We start from the raw sequence: 18525 nt of genomic DNA, 5'->3' as shown, positions 1-18525 counted from the left end.
TCCCCTCCCTGCTTTTTGAATGGCTAGGGGTGAAGTCCTATGCATGCTTCCTTGGAAATGTTGCATTGAATGCCGTGGGTCTTTGTTTGAAAGCCCACTGGTGGCATCCCTGAAGCAGGCTCTTCTGAGGGTAGAAAGGGGGCAGGGCTGGCCCAGGATCCACTGGATCTTAAACAGGCCTCAACTCACCTTCTGTGGATACAGCATTGGCCCTGTGGCAGGGGTGGGAGTTTGGACTGAGCCTTAAGACATACATGTGAATGGCTGAGGCTTTCTTCAAAATGTCACCTGTTCTATGTATTTGTCACTGTAACAAGGTAGATTAATCTTGCTGACTTAGGTCTGATGAAGATAATATATTTTCCAAAACCCTAAAAAGTAACCTCAAACCTCCCCCCTTTGCTCTGTCGCTCTCCCTTTCATATCAGAATTACACCCCCACCCCCACCCCACACAAATCCTGCTTCCATCAGTATCTCTCTGCAATCTTTCTCAGGCACAATTCTCCTCCGTGGAAGGTATTTGTCATTCAGGGGCCACTGATTGATGTTTGGCTGCTCCACAATACCTAAAAACCCTTTCCCTTGGCGACCCACCCATATCCAAGCATTTTTTGCTTGGGAATCCCTTTGGTGACTGAGGTCAAGCCTGTCAAGACACTGTATCCCATAAAACCTGAAGACTGGATGGTAGCCAATTTCTTATTCAGTTATATCTCCAAGTAGGTTATCTTATGCATTGGAAAAATAAGACACCATACCAGTTTTGTCTGCAAACTGTAGTTTTTAAATGCAAATGGGGGTCTGAGTCTCTTTGTAAATGCAGATGTGTTCTGAATAGGCAGCTAATAGGTATGAGCATGTATCTCTGATTACCCCGAAGGCATAATAATCCCAGTCTTGTTTGCAGCAGACCACATCCTCCCATTTGTTAAAATTTATTTTTCTTGTGTCAAATAAGCTTCATTTTCCACAGAGAAGAAACCAAGCATGTGTGTGGCCTTTCTGCATGGTGACTTGAAAAGAAAAGTGCCCTTCTGCCACAGTCTCCACCTTGTGCCATGCCTCTCCAGCAGCATTTGCCTATTAGGGACGTTTGGAGCTTTTCCAAGTGATTATGCAGTTGTTAAAAGTTGAGAAGTTATTCCTTAAGGCTATGCTCCTGCCGAAGGGCATAATATATTTTCCCAGCACTGAAACAGATAGCTATTTATTTTTTTGAACCAGAACATTTGCCCAGCAGCATGGATGAATTGTAAGAGTTGGAAAGGACCTTCAAGGTCATCTAGTTCAGCCCCCCCCCCCAGTACAGGAGTCTGGGTAATGCTTCCTCTGTCTCTAAGAGTCCTGAAAGTAGACAAGAATTGACAGGTATGGAATTCCAGCAAAACACATTACAGTCATCCATATTCATTGCTGGAGTCCGCTTTGAGAAGATAAAAGGATTTTCACCTTTTATGCATAGGCCTGGCTCATCATGGACACAAGTATTTGCCATGTTAGATGCGTGTTGGACCACACATCAGGAAGAAAATGCGTCAGCAAATTTATGGCTTCTCGTTATGTTAGCAGACAGAAATGAATGTGGAGCACATATCCACATAGCAGGCTTTATCAACCATCTCCAATTTGCTATTGTTTATTGTTCCAAAGGCTTAATGTCTCTCTTCTGGTTTGCGTTCTCAGTGCCCCTCAAGGATAAACTGGATGTGGCTGAAGAAGGGCATAGGGCCTTGTAGCTGTCATGTGGATCTGGAGCAAAACTCCCTACTCTGGTGTTTTCCTTTTCCTTTAGGGAGCTTTTCTATGAGCTTCCCATGGAATGCTGGGCTGTGTGCAACAGTACCTTGGCATTGGGTACTGAATGCCTGTAGAAGGGGCAATCCTTTAGTGTGGGCATCTTGTACTTCTCTGAGTACGTAACTTTTCATTTTGAGTATCTCCATTTCCTTATACATGAATGTGATTCTTTTCTGTACTGCTCAATCCTAAATGCACAGACAGGATGGAATAGAAGTATTTAACCCGCTTTACAGCTATGAAATGCTATAAGGAGCTAATATACTGTAGTTTCTTGATACAAATGCTACGCTACCCCAAAGACTTCAGTTTCAGCAGAGCATGTGTTGTGACAGTGTAACTGCATCCTTTCTGCTTGGTTTGCAAAGGAACCGGATATTTATATTTTCCCTGAAAGATTAGCAAATGTGTTTTGGTACAAGTTTTAGTAGACTGAAGCCGACTTCATCAGATGCATGATGTGAAATATTAGTTGGCAGGTGTATAAAGGAGAAAATTGTAAGGTGAATGTCAAAAGGCAATAAGGAAAAATTGAGTCTAAAACAATTACAGCTTAAATATATGCTCAATTGGCATTTTAATAGTGGGATATTGGTGAGGATTTACTCAGCATTGCTGAGATGATTGTATTAACACCTATGGCAGGGAACCATTAATTAAAAGCAGTCATTGATAGCACAGATATCCTGGCATTGAAAAGCTAATCAACACATGATAAAAGAGCTAAAATCTTTTGTCTCTGTTTAACCCACAAGTGATGGCATTGAATTTATTAATGGATTGTAATTAAGCTCATTTATGTTATTCCCCCCCCTTTTCCAGAATGGATACATTAAGGTCTTTTACGGCCTGCCCTGGGAAGTTAAAATATCCTCCCAAGCACCATTTTCAGTGTCTGATTTGTGTCATTTACTCCTATGTGGAGAGACTGGCCCATCTATTTTGTGTAGAATGCAGCAGGGCATTGTTGCCAGGCGAAGTCATAAATCACACTGGAAGATGAGCAAGTGAATGAATCACTTTGTTGCCAGGTGGTAGGGAGAGGGGAGGTTGTCTATATGCAAATATAGCCACCCCTCTAAAAATTTCCCGTTCAGATTCATCAGAAGGGGAAAAGTACGAAATCGGAGTCCATTGGAGTCTTCCTACCAAGTGAACTAAACAGTGATAGATCAGATGGGATCAAAATGACTTTGAAATGTTATTATGCTACAACTTCAACAAAACATGCGCAAATGAAAAAGCAACACATGCAAAGCCATTGGTTCTTATGCATTATGGTCTCTTAGCTTGCAAGCTCAGGTGACTTCCAGTTGCCTCGTGTATAGGTCAGACCATGGGCCAGATATTTCCTCCTGCTTTTAGCTAGTTTCTCAATCCCAGGTCTTCCCCACTCCCTGGCACTTTGTTCTTCTTCCATGTGTTTCTCCTCCCCCACCCCTGCCATGCATCCTGTATCTAGCCAATTACAGCCTTTTTTATCTCTCCAGCCAGCTTGGGGTGCTTGTTTTTGATTGGATTCCTAGATCTTTGTCTTCTTGGTGATAACCTCTCCCTCAGTTCTTTGCCTTGCTATTCCAGACTGATAAGCAAATTTGGTCCCACAACACAGCAGACTATGTCACATCTTGCTCCTTGGTTCCTCATTTAGACGTTTCTCAAGCTGTCCTTACCCCAGACCCCACGTTCATCAACATTCTGTTTAAAACTCTTGCCTAAGCAACTGTATGTGGTGTGCTTGACTTATGCTTATTCTGCCATAAGTGCGGTTAATCAGAAAGGGATTTATTAGATATGTTGCTCTATTCCTTGTTGTTGTTGTTGTTGTTGTTGTTGTTGTTGTTGTTGTTTAGTCGTTTAGTCGTGTCCGACTCTTTGTGACCCCATGGATCAAAGCACGCCAGGCACTCCTGTCTTCCACTGCCTCCCGCAGTTTGGTCAAACTCATGTTCGTAGCTTCGAGAACACTGTCCAACCATCTCATCCTCTGTCGTCCCCTTCTCCTAGTGCCCTCCCAGTGCTCTATTCCTACACACGCTCTATCACTTTCTCATTCAGCCAGCTGCACTTCTTATGGTTTAAGGGGCAGTTTGCAACCAACAACGCATGCATATATACACTACCTTGCAGTCTTCCCCTTTGAATGCTTCAGAAAGCGTTGCCAGCCTAACCTAATATGAAAGTGGCTGCATATTTATGTGGCAGTGTTTCTTTTTATAAACTTGCAAAGCTGCAAGATTCCTTAGGGGCACATCTGCCCTTCAAACTACTGCTTTTAAGCAGGGATAATTGCCCTGGTGGTCTCCAAGGAATCCTAAGGCTGTAATCCTATGCACACTTACATGGGAGATGGTTCCACTGAACTTGGTGGGACATCAGAAGGAAACCAAACTTGGATCTTTCTGCTAAAGCTGTTGCAGCTACCGTGTTTCTCCGAAAATAAGCCATACCCCGAAAATAAGCTATACCCCCAAAATAAGCCTTGGGGCCTATAGATAACCTTGTAGGTTAAACTGTACCATACTTAATAAAAAAAAAAGACATCCCCTGAAAATAAGCCACCGTGTTTTTTTTTTGAGGAAAAATAAATATAAGATGGTGTCTTATTTTTGGAGAAACACGGTAGAGTGCTGGGAATTCTGTACGAAATGGTCAGATGCTGTCTTTTATGTATAGTGTGGATTGATAAGGTTGCAGGGTTTTTGTTTTGTTTTTGTTTTTAAAAAATATATACATGAAGTAGAAGTTCTATAGGTAACACTAAGCCGAAGATGTAAAAGAGAGCATGGACTGAATATTGGAAACATAACCATATGATGAACATCAGTACAAGGCCAAATGCAAAACAAAACAGTCATGCATAATTCTTATTCAAGTCCTGAATATTGCAGTCAAAATATTAAATAATCCCAGTTATAAGATTGTATTGCACTATGAGATAAAAGTTGCATGCCAGAGCACCCACCTTCATTTTTAAAACTCATTTTCTGATACTTTTTGTGGGTTTTTAAAAAGCTGTTTGTGTTATATTTTGAACATTTCCTTGTGACTTATATCGAAGACAAAGAATAAATAATAACAATAATAAATAAAAGTGATTTGATGATAGTATATCTTTTATTGTGGTATGTGTATTGGAGTTCACTACCAAAAATTTGGATCTCAACTCCATGCATGTTAGGAGTCTGAAACATCAGCTGAAGCTACAAGCCTCTTGTGGGGAAGTCAGCAATTGATTAGTAAAGACATCTAGCAGCTGTTGCTCGGACTTGTGGAATTTCTCGAAGGGTTTGAAGTGACAAATAATTTGCCAGAGAAATGTTCTGTGTTGGATTACATTAGAAAGCTGCTGAACTGAACAGATCCTGAATGAAATATTGCTGTTTGTAACAGTTAGTGCCCTCTTCTGGAATATTGGTATTCCATTAAGTTAATTACATTTGTGTTAACTGCTGTAATTGGTAGGAAACAATCTAATGCTGAGGGGTCATCCCTTTGTTATATGCAACTATCTAAATAAAGACAGTCATGCTAATGGGTATCCCACTTTATTATACAAGGTAAGGTAAAGGTAAAGGGACCCCTGACCATTAGGTCCAGTTGTGACCAACTCTGGGGTTGCGGCGCTCATCTCGCATTATTGGCCGAGGGAGCCGGCGTACAGCTTCCAGGTCATGTGGCAAGCCGCTTCTGGCTAACCAGAGCAACACACGGAAACGCCATTTACCTTCCCGCTGTAGCGGTACCTATTTATCTACGGTACTTACACTAAGACCTGCTTTCAAACTGCTAGGTGGGCAGGAGCTGGGACCGAGCAATGGGAGCTCACCCCGTTGCAGGGATTTGAACTGCCGACCTTCTGTTCAGCAACCCCTGGGCTCTGGTTTAACCCACAGTGCCACCTGCGTCCCCGTTATACAAGGTAGTGTGGTTAAAGGAGTTGGTATTTTGCAGGACATTTTTTTAATTGATGTAATACACTTGCATATTATGAAAGTTGATTTTTAAAAAGCATTGCTTATTACACGATTTCCAACAGCAACCATTATCTGTTAAGAAGCATCATCATAAATACTTTTCATTCCCGTTTACAGTATCTTACCAGAAAAAATAAATATATGTCCTAAACTCTGATTTCTACCAGTTAAAGCTGGCTTATGCTAATTAATTAAAATTTAGCTGCTTGATCAGTCATTGGAGCTTGCAGCTCTGTCAAACAACTTTTGCAAAAAAAATATACAGTCATACCTTGGTTCTGGAACGCCTTGCGATTTGAACGTTTTGGCTCCCGAATGCCACAAACCTGGAAGTAAGTGTTACAGTTTGCGAACTTTTTTTGGAAGCCGAACATCTCACACGGCTTCCGCGGCTTCCATGGCTTCTGATTGAGTGCTGGAAGCTCCTGCAGCCAATTGGAAGCCACACTTGGGTTTCTGAACGTTTTCGGAAGTCGAACGAACTTCTGGAACAGATTCCGTTCAAGAACCAAGGTACAACTATAATGTATAAGTAACATATGTGGCTTTAGTTGGTCATCTCCTTGCATGAAGCAGTCCCAAGTTCAGTCTGTAGCATGCCCAGGTAAGACTGGGAAAGATCCCTGTTAAAAACCCTAGAAAGACATTGCCAGACACACAGTACAGTACTGAACTAAATGGACCAATGTCCTGAGTCAGAAAAAGGTGACTTTCTATGTTCCTAGGCAATCCTTCTCACCATCTGCAGTGGTATCAGAAAAAAAACCCAGTGACCTAAGTATGTTCCTGCTTGAAAGTAGTGACTGATTTAGATGGCACTAATGAACCTTAGAATGGTGCATGCAAGTTACGTCTTTGGAGGCAGGGTGGATTTGATTTAAATCAAACTGATTTAAATCACGATTTAAATCACGATTTAAATCACTAGTCAGTAAGGCTTGATTTAAATCATAGTTTTCTACATAAAGACTAATTCTTGCTGGTATAACTTTAATATGCAAGTAGATGAAGATTTTTAGAATAACAACTTTTCATATTAGTTTTTTATCCCCAGTTTAATAGGTTATTCATATTTGGACAACTTTACTGTTGTACTTAGGAAGGAGAAAAATAATCATTACTTTAATAATAACAATTTAAATAGATTTATTCAACTGAAACAATAACATTACAGCATATGTTATTTGCTTAAACAAACATCCATGTTTGTTAACTAATTTGGCTAAACAAAAACAAAATATATATATTTTAAGAAAGTTAGACTGTCAGCCCAGCCTACACATGAAAAACTTAAATACTGTCCACTCCAAACAATCAGAAAAATATTGTTTCTATTCTATTCACTGAACTTCTTGAAACTTAGCACTGAAGGGATTAAGGTCTTTTTCTCAACTCTGTTCATGTTATAACATTTTTGCTGTGAAGAAGAGGCATTTGATCTCTGTTGAGTCAAATTCAGTTTTGAGAACTGCAAAAGTAAACCTAGCATCTGTGATAATATCTTGTAGGCAGAGAAACTGCCCAATAATCTTACAAAAACCTCTGGAAGAGCATGACATTGTGAATGGATTAATGGAATTTATTTACCCCAAAAATTAAACATATACAACCTTATTCTACATAATTAAAAAAACTAATCTTTATTTCATGATGGAATAACCTTTGGATGGTAATATATTTTCCTCAAAAAGCATTTTATTTTTAAAAAATCCGATTTAAATCAAAAAAATCGATTTAAATAAAAAAAATCCGATTTAAATAAAAAAAATCCGATTTTTTTGATTTTTTTAAAAAAAAATCATTGATTTTTATCCACCCTGTTTGGAGGTTTCATGAACTTTTATTAATTATTCATTTCATTTCTATACCACTTTATATTCTTAAGAAAAAAGTCTCAAAGCGGTTTGTTGTTGTTTAGTCGTGTCCGACTCTTTGTGACCCCATGGACCAGAGCACGCCAGGCACTCCTGTCTTGCACTGCCTCCCGCAGTTAGCTCAGACTCATTTTGGTAGCTTCGAGAACACTGTCCAACCATCTTATCCTCTGTCGTCATCTTCTCCTTGTGCCCTCAATCTTTCCCAACATCAGGGTCTTTTCCAGGGAGTCTTCTCTTCTCATGAGGTGGCCAAAGTATTGGAGCTTCAGCTTTAAGATCTGTCCTTCCAGTGAGCACTCAGGGGCTGATTTCCTTAAGCACAGAATATTAAAGGCAGTAAATGTCTAGAGGAAGTGTTCTTCTTTTACCAAATGATTTCAAAGTTTGTTGAATGTTTAAAAACAATATAATATGTGGCATTGTGCTAAAAGCCGTAATAATGCCAAATAACAAATACTTTACTTGAATGGAAATCCCAAGATGTTATATAGTGCTTAGGCATCACTGCTATGTTTTTAGAAGTGACGGTTTACCAGACATAACACTTTATTTTTCTTCCTTTCCATAGCTTCTCCCCTCCTGCTTTTTGCTAACCGGAGAGATGTCAGACTGGTGGATGCTGGAGGAGTGAAGATGGAATCAACTGTTGTTGTCAGTGGCTTAGAAGATGCTGCAGCAGTGGACTTCATGTACTCACAGGGTGTTATTTACTGGACAGATGTGAGCGAAGAAGCCATCAAGCAGACTTATTTTAACCAAACTGGGAACCTGGTGCAGAACGTCATAGTGTCAGGTCTGGTTTCCCCAGATGGCTTGGCATGTGACTGGATTGGGAAAAAATTGTACTGGACAGACTCTGAAACAAATAGGATAGAAGTTGCTAATCTCAATGGAACATCTAGAAAAGTTCTCTTTTGGCAAGACCTTGACCAGCCAAGAGCAATAGCCCTGGATCCAGCTCATGGGTAAACATCCCTTCTTTAAACTTTTTGCATTGGTTTGCAGGATTATGATTGTTTTGATAGGAATTTTTTTGTCTGTACAAAAAAAATATATAATCTCGTTTAAGTTTCTATTTTCTCAAGGTATTTTTCTCTGAACATACGTTTAGATTTAAATACATCTTGTGAAGGAATGGCAGGCCGTGGAAGAGTGCCATGACTAAAGTGCCAAAGAAAACGTTAAAACAGTCTCATTCTTCCAAGTTAGGCTTCTCCTAAAAGCCAAATGTTATGAATTCTTAATCTCCAGTTAACACGACCAGTTAAAGGTGTTTAATGAAGTTTTGTGTATAAAAGTGCAGTAGGTTCAGTTATGCAAATTTTAATGAGTAGCTCAAATTCATCGAATGGCTCGTGGTGTCTAATGCTTTGTAAACTCTAGCAGGTAAAAGATTTTTTTAAACAGAGGTTTTGCTTACCTGGCACATTTCCCCCCCCCCCCCCGTTTTTTGACAAATGTGTGCTGGGCTAAATGGTTAACTGTTACAGATCATTGCGCTAGCACCTTAAATGCATTGTTTTGTAACATGTGTTACAGTTGGTAAAAGAGGCAACCTCAGCTTTGACAAGGTTGTAATATAAATGAACAGAAGGGTGGAAGAAGTGTGAGCAGGAAGCCAAACAATTAAGTACTTGAGTTGGTTTCAATTCAGATCCAGGTCCATCAGGGTTTTCTAACTTTTTGGTTCAGGCACAGAGCTTAAAAATAGTTCAAGGACACTGTTAGATACTCAGATATATAAGCTAGGCACCAAATAGCTAAGCAGAATACCTAGTCGCCATTTTTGGGCCAGACAGCTCCTATTTTTCATTATGACTTTTTGGCTCCTGAAATTCATTCTGATTGTGCAGATAAAATATCCTGGATAGAATTCTACAGGATGTGTTGATAATGTGTGAAAACAGTCAGGATCCAAGGATCCCCAGGCATGCACTTCCAGATGGCGGAGACGTCAGGCGCTATCCTGGCGCCCAGGCATCTTCACTTGGTCGCAAGTGGCCAATAGCCAGGTGAAAAATGTGCCTGGTGCATGGCAGATTTTGAAGGCTGTTCAAGAACTAGTTCAGATAAATGTAATGCAGTTGAGTGCAACTACACATGTAGTGTAATCTAAAGTGTGTTTACTCAGACGCAAGACCCCTATGTTCAGTTTGTATGAACTGGCTTCATTCATATCCACAGTGTAGTTCATTGTCAGTGTGGCCATATGGAAATGATGCTACCAATTTTCTGAATTCCCGATTATCCCAGTGTTCTGGTTGACCACACTTAATAAATTTGGTTGTACTGCAGAGCTGTTTCCCAAATACATGGCTTTTCCACTTAGGATGGCTTTTCATTCTGTTTTCTCTCTCAACAACAATGATTTTTCTTGACCAGCCATCAGGGAAGCAGTAACAAAATGCTCCCTTATTTGAATTGGCTAATCTGACATAATTGCATTTTGTGCTGGCTCTGAGACCTTAATTTGAGCTAAAGAGTCCTTAAAGAAAAGACCCAAGAAGTGACTGCCAGTCTTTTGTCCAATACAGTTTCCCATCCTGCCTTGTACCTACTATTTATAAAGGTTTTGGTGTTTATAGATGTGGGATATAATGGCAGGAATCAAGAAGCATTTTCACGTAAGTATTTAAAAGGCCTGTGATGGATTACCATCTTGCTGTGGAATTTGCATGCTTGGTTTTTTGGGATGGAAAGCTTTGCTTATGAACAAGAATTAAGTGAACTGTGTGTTTCTTCTATGTAAGCTCTCATATGAATCTTTGCCCAAATACAGAGTATAAGGGAATCCATTAACAGCTAGATGGTAGCGCCATTAGCTTTTATAGCCAAGACTGTAAAGATTTAGATCTTTAGCTTCAGGGATTTGCTAATCTCAATTTCCAGACAGGTTTCTGAGGAATGATACATTTTGACTGTTTGGTTTACTTAAAATACTTATATCCCGCCTTAAAAACGGTGCTCAGTGCAGCTTACATCACCAAAGCTAACAACACCCAGAGGCTGGTCATAGGCAAAACAATCTTAAAACTGAGAGTCGTCTCATTAAAATTAATCAGCCTAACTATAATGCTTTCAAGAAGAGGCAGGATGCTTGGAGAAGGGTTCCTACATTCCTTAGTAGGGAATCCCATAACACACCTCCCACTCCAGTTAGATATCGGACACATGGGAGTGTTATGTGTGGGGAAGACACTGGAATTGTAAAAGGTGCATTTAGAAATGTCTCATGAGGCCATGGAAGCAGGAATTTAAGCAGCAACTTGAAGCTACCGGTACCTCTTTCCCTTTGCGTCATTGTACTGTTACTTCTATGACTTGACTGGGGGATGTTCATAACTCTTCCCGCTAATTGGGCTCACATTGCTATCCATAACATTTGTCATTTATCTGTGCCAAGTATAGGAGATTTTTCAGTCTGGTGTCCTGTTTGGTGGGTGCTTTGTGCTGCTGGTTACTAGAAATTTCCTCTGTGTAGGAGATAAGGGATGCTTGTTTTAACTTATTTAATACCTCTTGATACGATGGTTGTGATATAAATGTGAAGGGCAAGTTCTCTTGTCCTTTTATAAAAATGGTTTGATAGCTAGTGAGTAGTAGAGATTAAGTTACTGTTCAGCAAAGTATACTTTATTTTCTAAATTTGCCTTCCCCTATTACTCAAATGTTTTATAAAGTTGTTTTTGAATTTGAGAGGATGACCTCTTTCAAACATGTGATCTTTTGCTCCAGCTCCATTTATAGGAGCAGCCAAGGGCAACCCCAGACTGAAAGTGGGGGGGGGGACTGGGCCTGGAGCTGGAAGTTGGCACCTCCCCACAAATAAAATCAGGGCCTTGTTTGTGATTATGGTGGCTTCCCAATGCTTTCTTGCCACCCTCCTATCTTTTTCAAAAGGCATGTTGGGAGCATATTGACAAAACAATTATACATGAGCGGAATATCTGTTTTTCTTCATTACTGTAGTTTCTTAACAGTAGGAATTCCAGATCAAAGTTTACATCCTGGTCAGATTTTATTTTGCAGCAATTGTTTCATTCTGTCTCACTTTTTCTCAGTTGTCTCTACTTGTGCTGTTCATATTATTATTATTATTATTATTATTATTATTATTATTATTATTATTATTAATTATTTATACCCCCTCCCATTCTGGCTGGGTTTCCCCGGCCAATCAACAATTCATGGTAGATTGTGAATGCAAGACTCCTACTGTTAGAAGTTATTTGCCTAGTCAAGAGTACTAATCTGTATTTCTTTATTGTGAAAGACAGAACGTAGCATAGTAATCTTAGAATTCATCAGGGGGCATTTACAACACAAGACTGAATAAGTTGCTTGCGATTTTTACTGTCTTAATCTCTATATGTATGAAACAAAAATATCTTTTTTTGTTGGGTGCTTAGAAAATACCTGCAATGCACCTTCAAAAATAGATCAGTTCTCTAGTTGTAGACATTTAACACTTGACCTTTTAGATTTTGGTGGAAAACTTTTGATATGAGCACCCGTGCTGTTCTTTTTAAAGGATTGGAATTCAAATTTTGCTATGGTGGCTGGAAATTTGAAGTTCATTATGAGGAAATATAGTGTAATAAAAGACATTTTTTAATAAACAAAAACCCACAAAACCCAAACAAGTCAATTAGCACAGAAACATGCTCTTTTTTTGTGAACAAACATTTTTTAGTCCAGGGTGGGGAATCTTTTGCTAAAGTACTATTATTTTTCATGTGCAAATGTAGAGCAATCATAATTCTCCATGAAGTTCTTCTGGCAATTTGCTTGGAATTTGCATGCAGAGCTGGATCAATACCATTCAACATTCTACCACCCACTTACACCACAAAATCTCTTTTGCAGTATTTTTTTACTCTGTGCTTTCAATGGCATGTAACATTAAGCCATAATTTATAACAAATTTAAAATTTCACTTTCATGTAAAAATTTCCGGCATCATTCCTTCCCAACTCCTACTGCTGCTTCGCCACAGAGAAAACAAGCCAGAGTCTGCTTCTCGTGCCATCTAAACCTGGGCTTGTGGTTTGGTTTTTCTCCAAACAACAAACAGTAAGCCTTGAAGAGACCTTGGTTATTATTGCTTCTGGAGGGAATCGAACCAGTTTTGGACAACATGACAAGTAGTAGGAGTATCAGTAAACTTCTGAGCAGCATGCACTAGTGTACTGCTCATTCACATTAAACAATAGTTTGTTTTAGCCTATGGTTTAAATTCGAACCAGGCCAATATTTGCAGTACCATAATGTTTTCAGATGTCTTGATTATAATCTGACGTTGGCATGAACAAATTATCTAGAACAATGAGATTCGTATGGCTGATGTGTAGTCCTTTTACCTCAACAACTCCAGGAAATTGGAAGAGATGAGAGACCAAAAGCTCTCCGCACCCCCCCCCCGGTGGACTGGTGAGGTACTGTTTACACACATACCTTTGGTTGGTGCAGTGTCAAATTTGTAGTTGTTTAGTCGTGTCCGACTCTTTGTGACCCCATGGACCAGAGCACGCCAGGCACTCCTGTCTTCCACTGCCTCCCGCAGTTTTGTCAAACTCATGTTCGTAGCTTCGAGAACACAGTCCAACCATCTCGTCCTCTGTCGTCCCCTTCTCCTAGTGCCCTCAGTCTTTCCCAACATCAGGGTCTTTTCCAGGGAGTCTTCTCTTCTCATGAGGTGACCAAAGTATTGGAGCCTCAGCTTCAGGGTCTGTCCTTCCAGTGAGCACTCAGGGCTGATTTCCTTCAGAATGGATAGGTTTGATCTTCTTGCAGTCCATGGGACTCTCAAGAGTCTCCTCCAGCACCATAATTCAAAAGCATCAATTTTTTGGCGATCAGCCTTCTTTATGGTCCAGCTCTCACTTCCATACATCACTACTGGGAAAACCATAGCTTTAACTATACGGACTTTTGTCGGCAAGGTGATGTCTCTGCTTTTTAAGATGCTGTCCAGGTTTGTCTTTGCTTTTCTCCCAAGAAGCAGGTGTCTTCTAATTTCGTGACTGCTGTCACCCACCACCTGCAGTGATTATGGAACCCAAGAAAGTAAAATCTCTCACTGCCTCCATTTCTTCCCCTTTTATTTGCCAGGAGGTGATGGGACCAGTGGCCATGATCTTAGGTTTTTTGATGTTGAGCTTCAAGCCATATTTTGCGCTCTCCTCTTTCACCCTCATTAAAAGGTTCTTTAATTCCTTCTCACTTTCTGCCATCAAGGTTGTGTCATCAGCATATCTGAGGTTGTTTAAGATTAAGATTCTGGCAATCTTAATTCCGTCTTGGGATTCATTCAGTCCAGCCTTTCGCAGTGGCAAATTACCATATTGCTAAAGGACTTACCATGTGGTGCTCCTTGGCTGGGATCCAGTGATGTGCAGAATGGATTTCATGTATCCAAGACTTTGGCATTAGGTTTCTTGAATTGCAGACCCCCATTGACACATGGTAAACTGCTTTTGAAAGTTGGCGAGGGGGGGTGACTTTCAAAAGCAGATTTTGATAAGCTCTGGTGAAAGTCTGCTGTTCAAGGAAGGAAATAAAAAAATCCCACATGGCATTACTAATGTAACTCTTTGGATCCCAGCCTTAGGCTTTCATCTTGCTCCAGCTTTTGATTTAAAACCTACCACCCCCTTGCAGATGTGTAAACCATAATGTAGTTATGATTATCCTGAGGTTGCTTAATATGTATGGTTACTGATATTATATGAACTCAATTTTGGAAACCCAAAGCAGTTGTTCCTTAATAGTATACGTGCATTAAATTTCTTGTATCTTTATTCTGTGCCCCTCACTGGTGGGACAAAGTGTATTCAAGTGCCTTCATTGTTCGACAGGCATCCTGTTGGTTTTTTTTACTTTAGACCTTCTTGCCTCCTTTTTAAAAACAAAAACAAAATGCCAACACAAGTGATTTGGTTATTTTTTTTCAGCTTAACACAGTTACAAAAACAAAAAGAACAAAAATGATAGCAAAGGAGGCTACTACAGCCCAAATTCAATAATTCCAAAATTACAATGCAGGATTAGGATATTGCTTGCTATACTTAAATTAATATCAATTACATTCCCCCATCCGCGCCCCAAAACTTACATGTCTCCTCCGAATGAGTCAAGTGACATGGAGGGGGGAGTATGATAACACTTACTGATACTATTCTTGATTCTTGCATTTAATCCCACTTCTTTTACACATTAATAATTTGGTACACCTATTTTGTTTTCCCTCATTGACTTCCCCTATTTTCTATCAAATGTAATTTTCTGTTTTTGTTTGTTTCTGTCTCTTCTCTTGGTCCCTCCATTTCACCACACATGAATCTTATTAAACCCTCACACTCATGTTGTTTTTTCTCTCTGAGTCTTTTTTATTTTATTTTGGACTCTTATGAGTGGAATCAATTTCCTTTAAATATTCACTTGGCTTCTTCTCAGTATCATTGTAAAAATTATTAAAAACTCCTAGCTCCTCTTATGCATTTCCCTCTTGATGTAGTGCTTGGATTTCTTTTGTTTTGTTTCATATTTCTAGGTTAATTTGAATGCTTTCCTTCATGGGATCATAGAAGTGTAGAATTGCAGAGTTGGAAGGGACCACAAGGATCATCTAGTTCAGACCTCTGCAATGCAGGAAACATTTGCCCAACATGGAGCTCGAGATTGAGTCTCATGCTCTACCAACTGAAATATCCAACTTTCACTCTTTCCCAGTTTGGGCAAAATTTGAGCAATTCCCCTCTGTTTCTCATGTTTGTTTGTTTTTAAAAAAAGATTGCGAGTCTGTAGGCAATAACTCTGCAATGTATTTTTAAAATATCTATACAGTGCCTGGTGCATCCTAAATAATAAATAAAGATGAGAATTTTGTTTGTGGCTTATCTGCTTGAATAATCCTTTCAGGGATTTCCAATTTAAAATGCTAAGACACTTTGTATCTGGCGAGAGGTGTGGATTCCTAGCTCTGGAGTACCATGTCATTTGTGTCAGACATGACTAAATGACTAAACAACAATAAGTATGCTGCTGCCTCGTGTTAGTCACCGCTGCCATTAAAGGAGCGGGCGAGGCAGGAGTGCAAGCGCTGGTGGCTCCGTGTGCTGCCTTGGAAATGGCCCCCTTTCCTCTGGGGTGTGTGGATGTTGACCATGCCTCCTGGACGGATCCTGGCCACTTCATTGCCAGCCAGCCAATTGGGTGGCTGGGGGCGTGGCTGGGGGTGTGCCCCCCCTAGTTTTGATCCTGGGTACGCCCATGCTACTTTGGTTTAATGTAGGAGCTTCTCTATTTACAAATGCTTCCCATGGCATCGTGGCTATACTTCCATGTATGTTTCCCAAGATCAATCTGCACATGCATTAGTGGAATCTGTCACACAGTTGTTTGCAAAATTGTGTTAGGTGATTTGGGGGGTTTGAAGAGACAGTATGGGACAATTCCCTGTGCAAGAGAACAATTATCCTGCCTGTTCTGGAGCTATGCAGGAAAATATCCGTCCTTGGGGAAAGCGGTGTCATTGCCCTTTGCTCACACAACTGCCTTTCCTGGAGTGAAACTGCTAAAGGCTATCAGAACTCCCTTGATTTATGTGCCAAAAGTTCCAGTTCTTCTGCTTGAACTACCATGAAGCAAAAATGTTATCTTCCATCTCATTTTCCCATTTCCCTTAGATGAACTAATGAGTTTCTGTGTGCCAGGTTTCATGGGGGTAGCTTAATGGCATGTGGTGTATTTTTGGAACTTGCTCATAGAAATACTGGTTATTCGCACCAAGTGTTTTTCTAATTCCTTTGTCGCTTTGTAGATGTATCTTTGGCTCTTCGATTCATTGACACAGTAATCTTTCACATGAACCACTTTCAGCATTCCAACAAGATACATACATCTAATGTTTTGTTAATCAGAAATAAGAGTTGTTTTCAAAGGCTGAAGTAACAAACTGGGTTGAGCCTTGCAAGGATTGACTGCATCTGAAAAATCAACATCGATTTAGAAAAAACAAACACTTGTGCAACATTTAAATCCATCTGCACTCAGAAGGACATTTATAATGACAGTGGATTTGATTGCAAATTATTCATGGCTCCTCTGGTGGAACTTGTTTGCCCTATTGCAGACCAGTTTCACAAGAGCTGGGCGGGGGGGGGGAGTTATTCATGCTCTGTCCTTGTTGATAGTAGGCATCTAAAAGTTGCCTTTTGGAGGGTAGATGCCCTTAATAACAGGATAGACATCTAAAAAAAATACAAATAAATGTTGTACTCCTTGTGTCTCTTTCCTTCACTAGTGGCATAATTCAGTAGTTAACTATGGCCCTGCTTTCAAAAGACTCTCAGTTGGCATTTCCCCCCCATACTGCTTAACTAAATTTGTGATTATGTCAGTCTTCCAGAATGCCCTGGCTTTTCTCAGTGTGTTTCTCAGGGTTTTTTGGGGGGGTGGGGGGAACGGGACCTGTTTTAATAGGTGTGCTCCTCTGGCATGTTATTTCCGTTTCAATAGCATTTACTAGCATTGTTTCCCCGTGTATTTAATGACAGTGTTTCCATAGCAAACGGTAATGCCTTTATCTTGTCTCTTTTATCCACTTTGGATCGCAACTTGTAAGTAGACTACAATAGCTGCATAAATTGTGTAGGATTTGGTATTATGTTTTGATTTTCCTATTGTCTTTGGGAATGCTTGACCTTAGCTAGGAACACTTTGGTGTGTTTACCTAGCATTCCATTGTATGGCCTTTTAAACAATACCTTCTGGAAAGCTTCATGAGCTGATTTGGCCACAACCTCAATATGCCAACAATGAGTATAAAGATTAAGTAGTTGGTGAATTTTTCTTCACAGGACCTAAGTAGTCCTTGATTTTTTAAAACAACAACGTTTTTCCTCATCTAATGCTTGACTGTAAGGAAAACAAAACAGTGAAGTAGGCCTTTAATAATAATAATAATAATAATAATAATAATAATAATAATAATACCTTTATTGTCAATGTACAACCTGTGTACAATGAAATTAACAGCCTTGCTGTTTATGTTATATTCTTGTATGCTGAGTAGATGAATCTTGTTTTGTTAGGAGAGGAAATTATTTTTGTATAGAAGGAACTTGGGGATTTTATTATTCACATTCACTTTTGGACTTAGCAAAGTGTCTGCCTTCAGTCTATTGGTGATCCTCCAGTTGAAAATTTGAAACAGCCTAGGAATCATTTACATTTTCTCAGAGTTTGTTTTTCCTTTCCTGACCTGTTTAATTTTTAGAGAGTAGTTGTTCTTTCTGCACCTATCTATTCACTCTGTATCTCGGAGGAACACATGCTAACAAATGAGAAATCACCCTTTTTGTGGAATAGCACTCCTGGGTTGTTGTTTTTTTAAGGTTTTAAAAGTCTATGCACTTGATTCCTGAATGGAAAGTATATTGTCCCCTGTTGCATAGCTGTGGTATCTTAAGGTTAAGAGGAAGGGTGTGAAATCAGCCTCAGCATGAATTTATTGCTAGTATACAGTACATTTATCTTTGTATCCTTAATGTCAGCAAGCTGCCTAGTAATAGTAATTTACTACTATAAAATTAGATGTGAAATGTGATGCACAGGGATTATTGTTTGTATATAATTTGTATCCATTGCACCTGTATTCTTTGGCATATATAAACTACCGGTAGGTTCTTGTGCTATTATCAGTTTGGCTCAGTTGTCTCTGATTAATTGCCAGAAGTGCATAATGAATAAGTTGTTGCTCAACTCTTCTATTTAATCAGGTGCAATATTAATTTTTGTGTTACATGGAAGAGCTTATATATTACGCCACTGAGAATAAAATTGTAGATTGAAAGATTGAGTGCAGAATGT

The 18525-nt window shown here is 39.6% G+C and overlaps 1 protein-coding gene across 2 annotated transcripts in view; it reads left to right on the top strand.

The window, feature by feature from the left end:
* Positions 1 to 18525, top strand: part of LRP5 (LDL receptor related protein 5) — a 126778-nt gene that overhangs the window by 33910 nt on the left and 74343 nt on the right. For both annotated transcript variants that reach the window (XM_035130368.3, XM_088665658.1), the window contains exon 2: positions 8222 to 8618. In XM_035130368.3, coding sequence (XP_034986259.1) covers positions 8222 to 8618 — 397 coding nt within the window. The remainder of the gene's footprint in view (positions 1 to 8221; positions 8619 to 18525) is intronic.

Source organism: Zootoca vivipara, chromosome 1, assembly GCF_965207765.1.
Source record: "Zootoca vivipara chromosome 1, rZooViv2.hap1.1, whole genome shotgun sequence".
Taxonomy (NCBI): Eukaryota; Metazoa; Chordata; class Lepidosauria; order Squamata; family Lacertidae; genus Zootoca; species Zootoca vivipara.
Note: the sequence above shows the minus strand (reverse complement) of the source record. Positions and strands in the feature narration are given on the sequence as shown.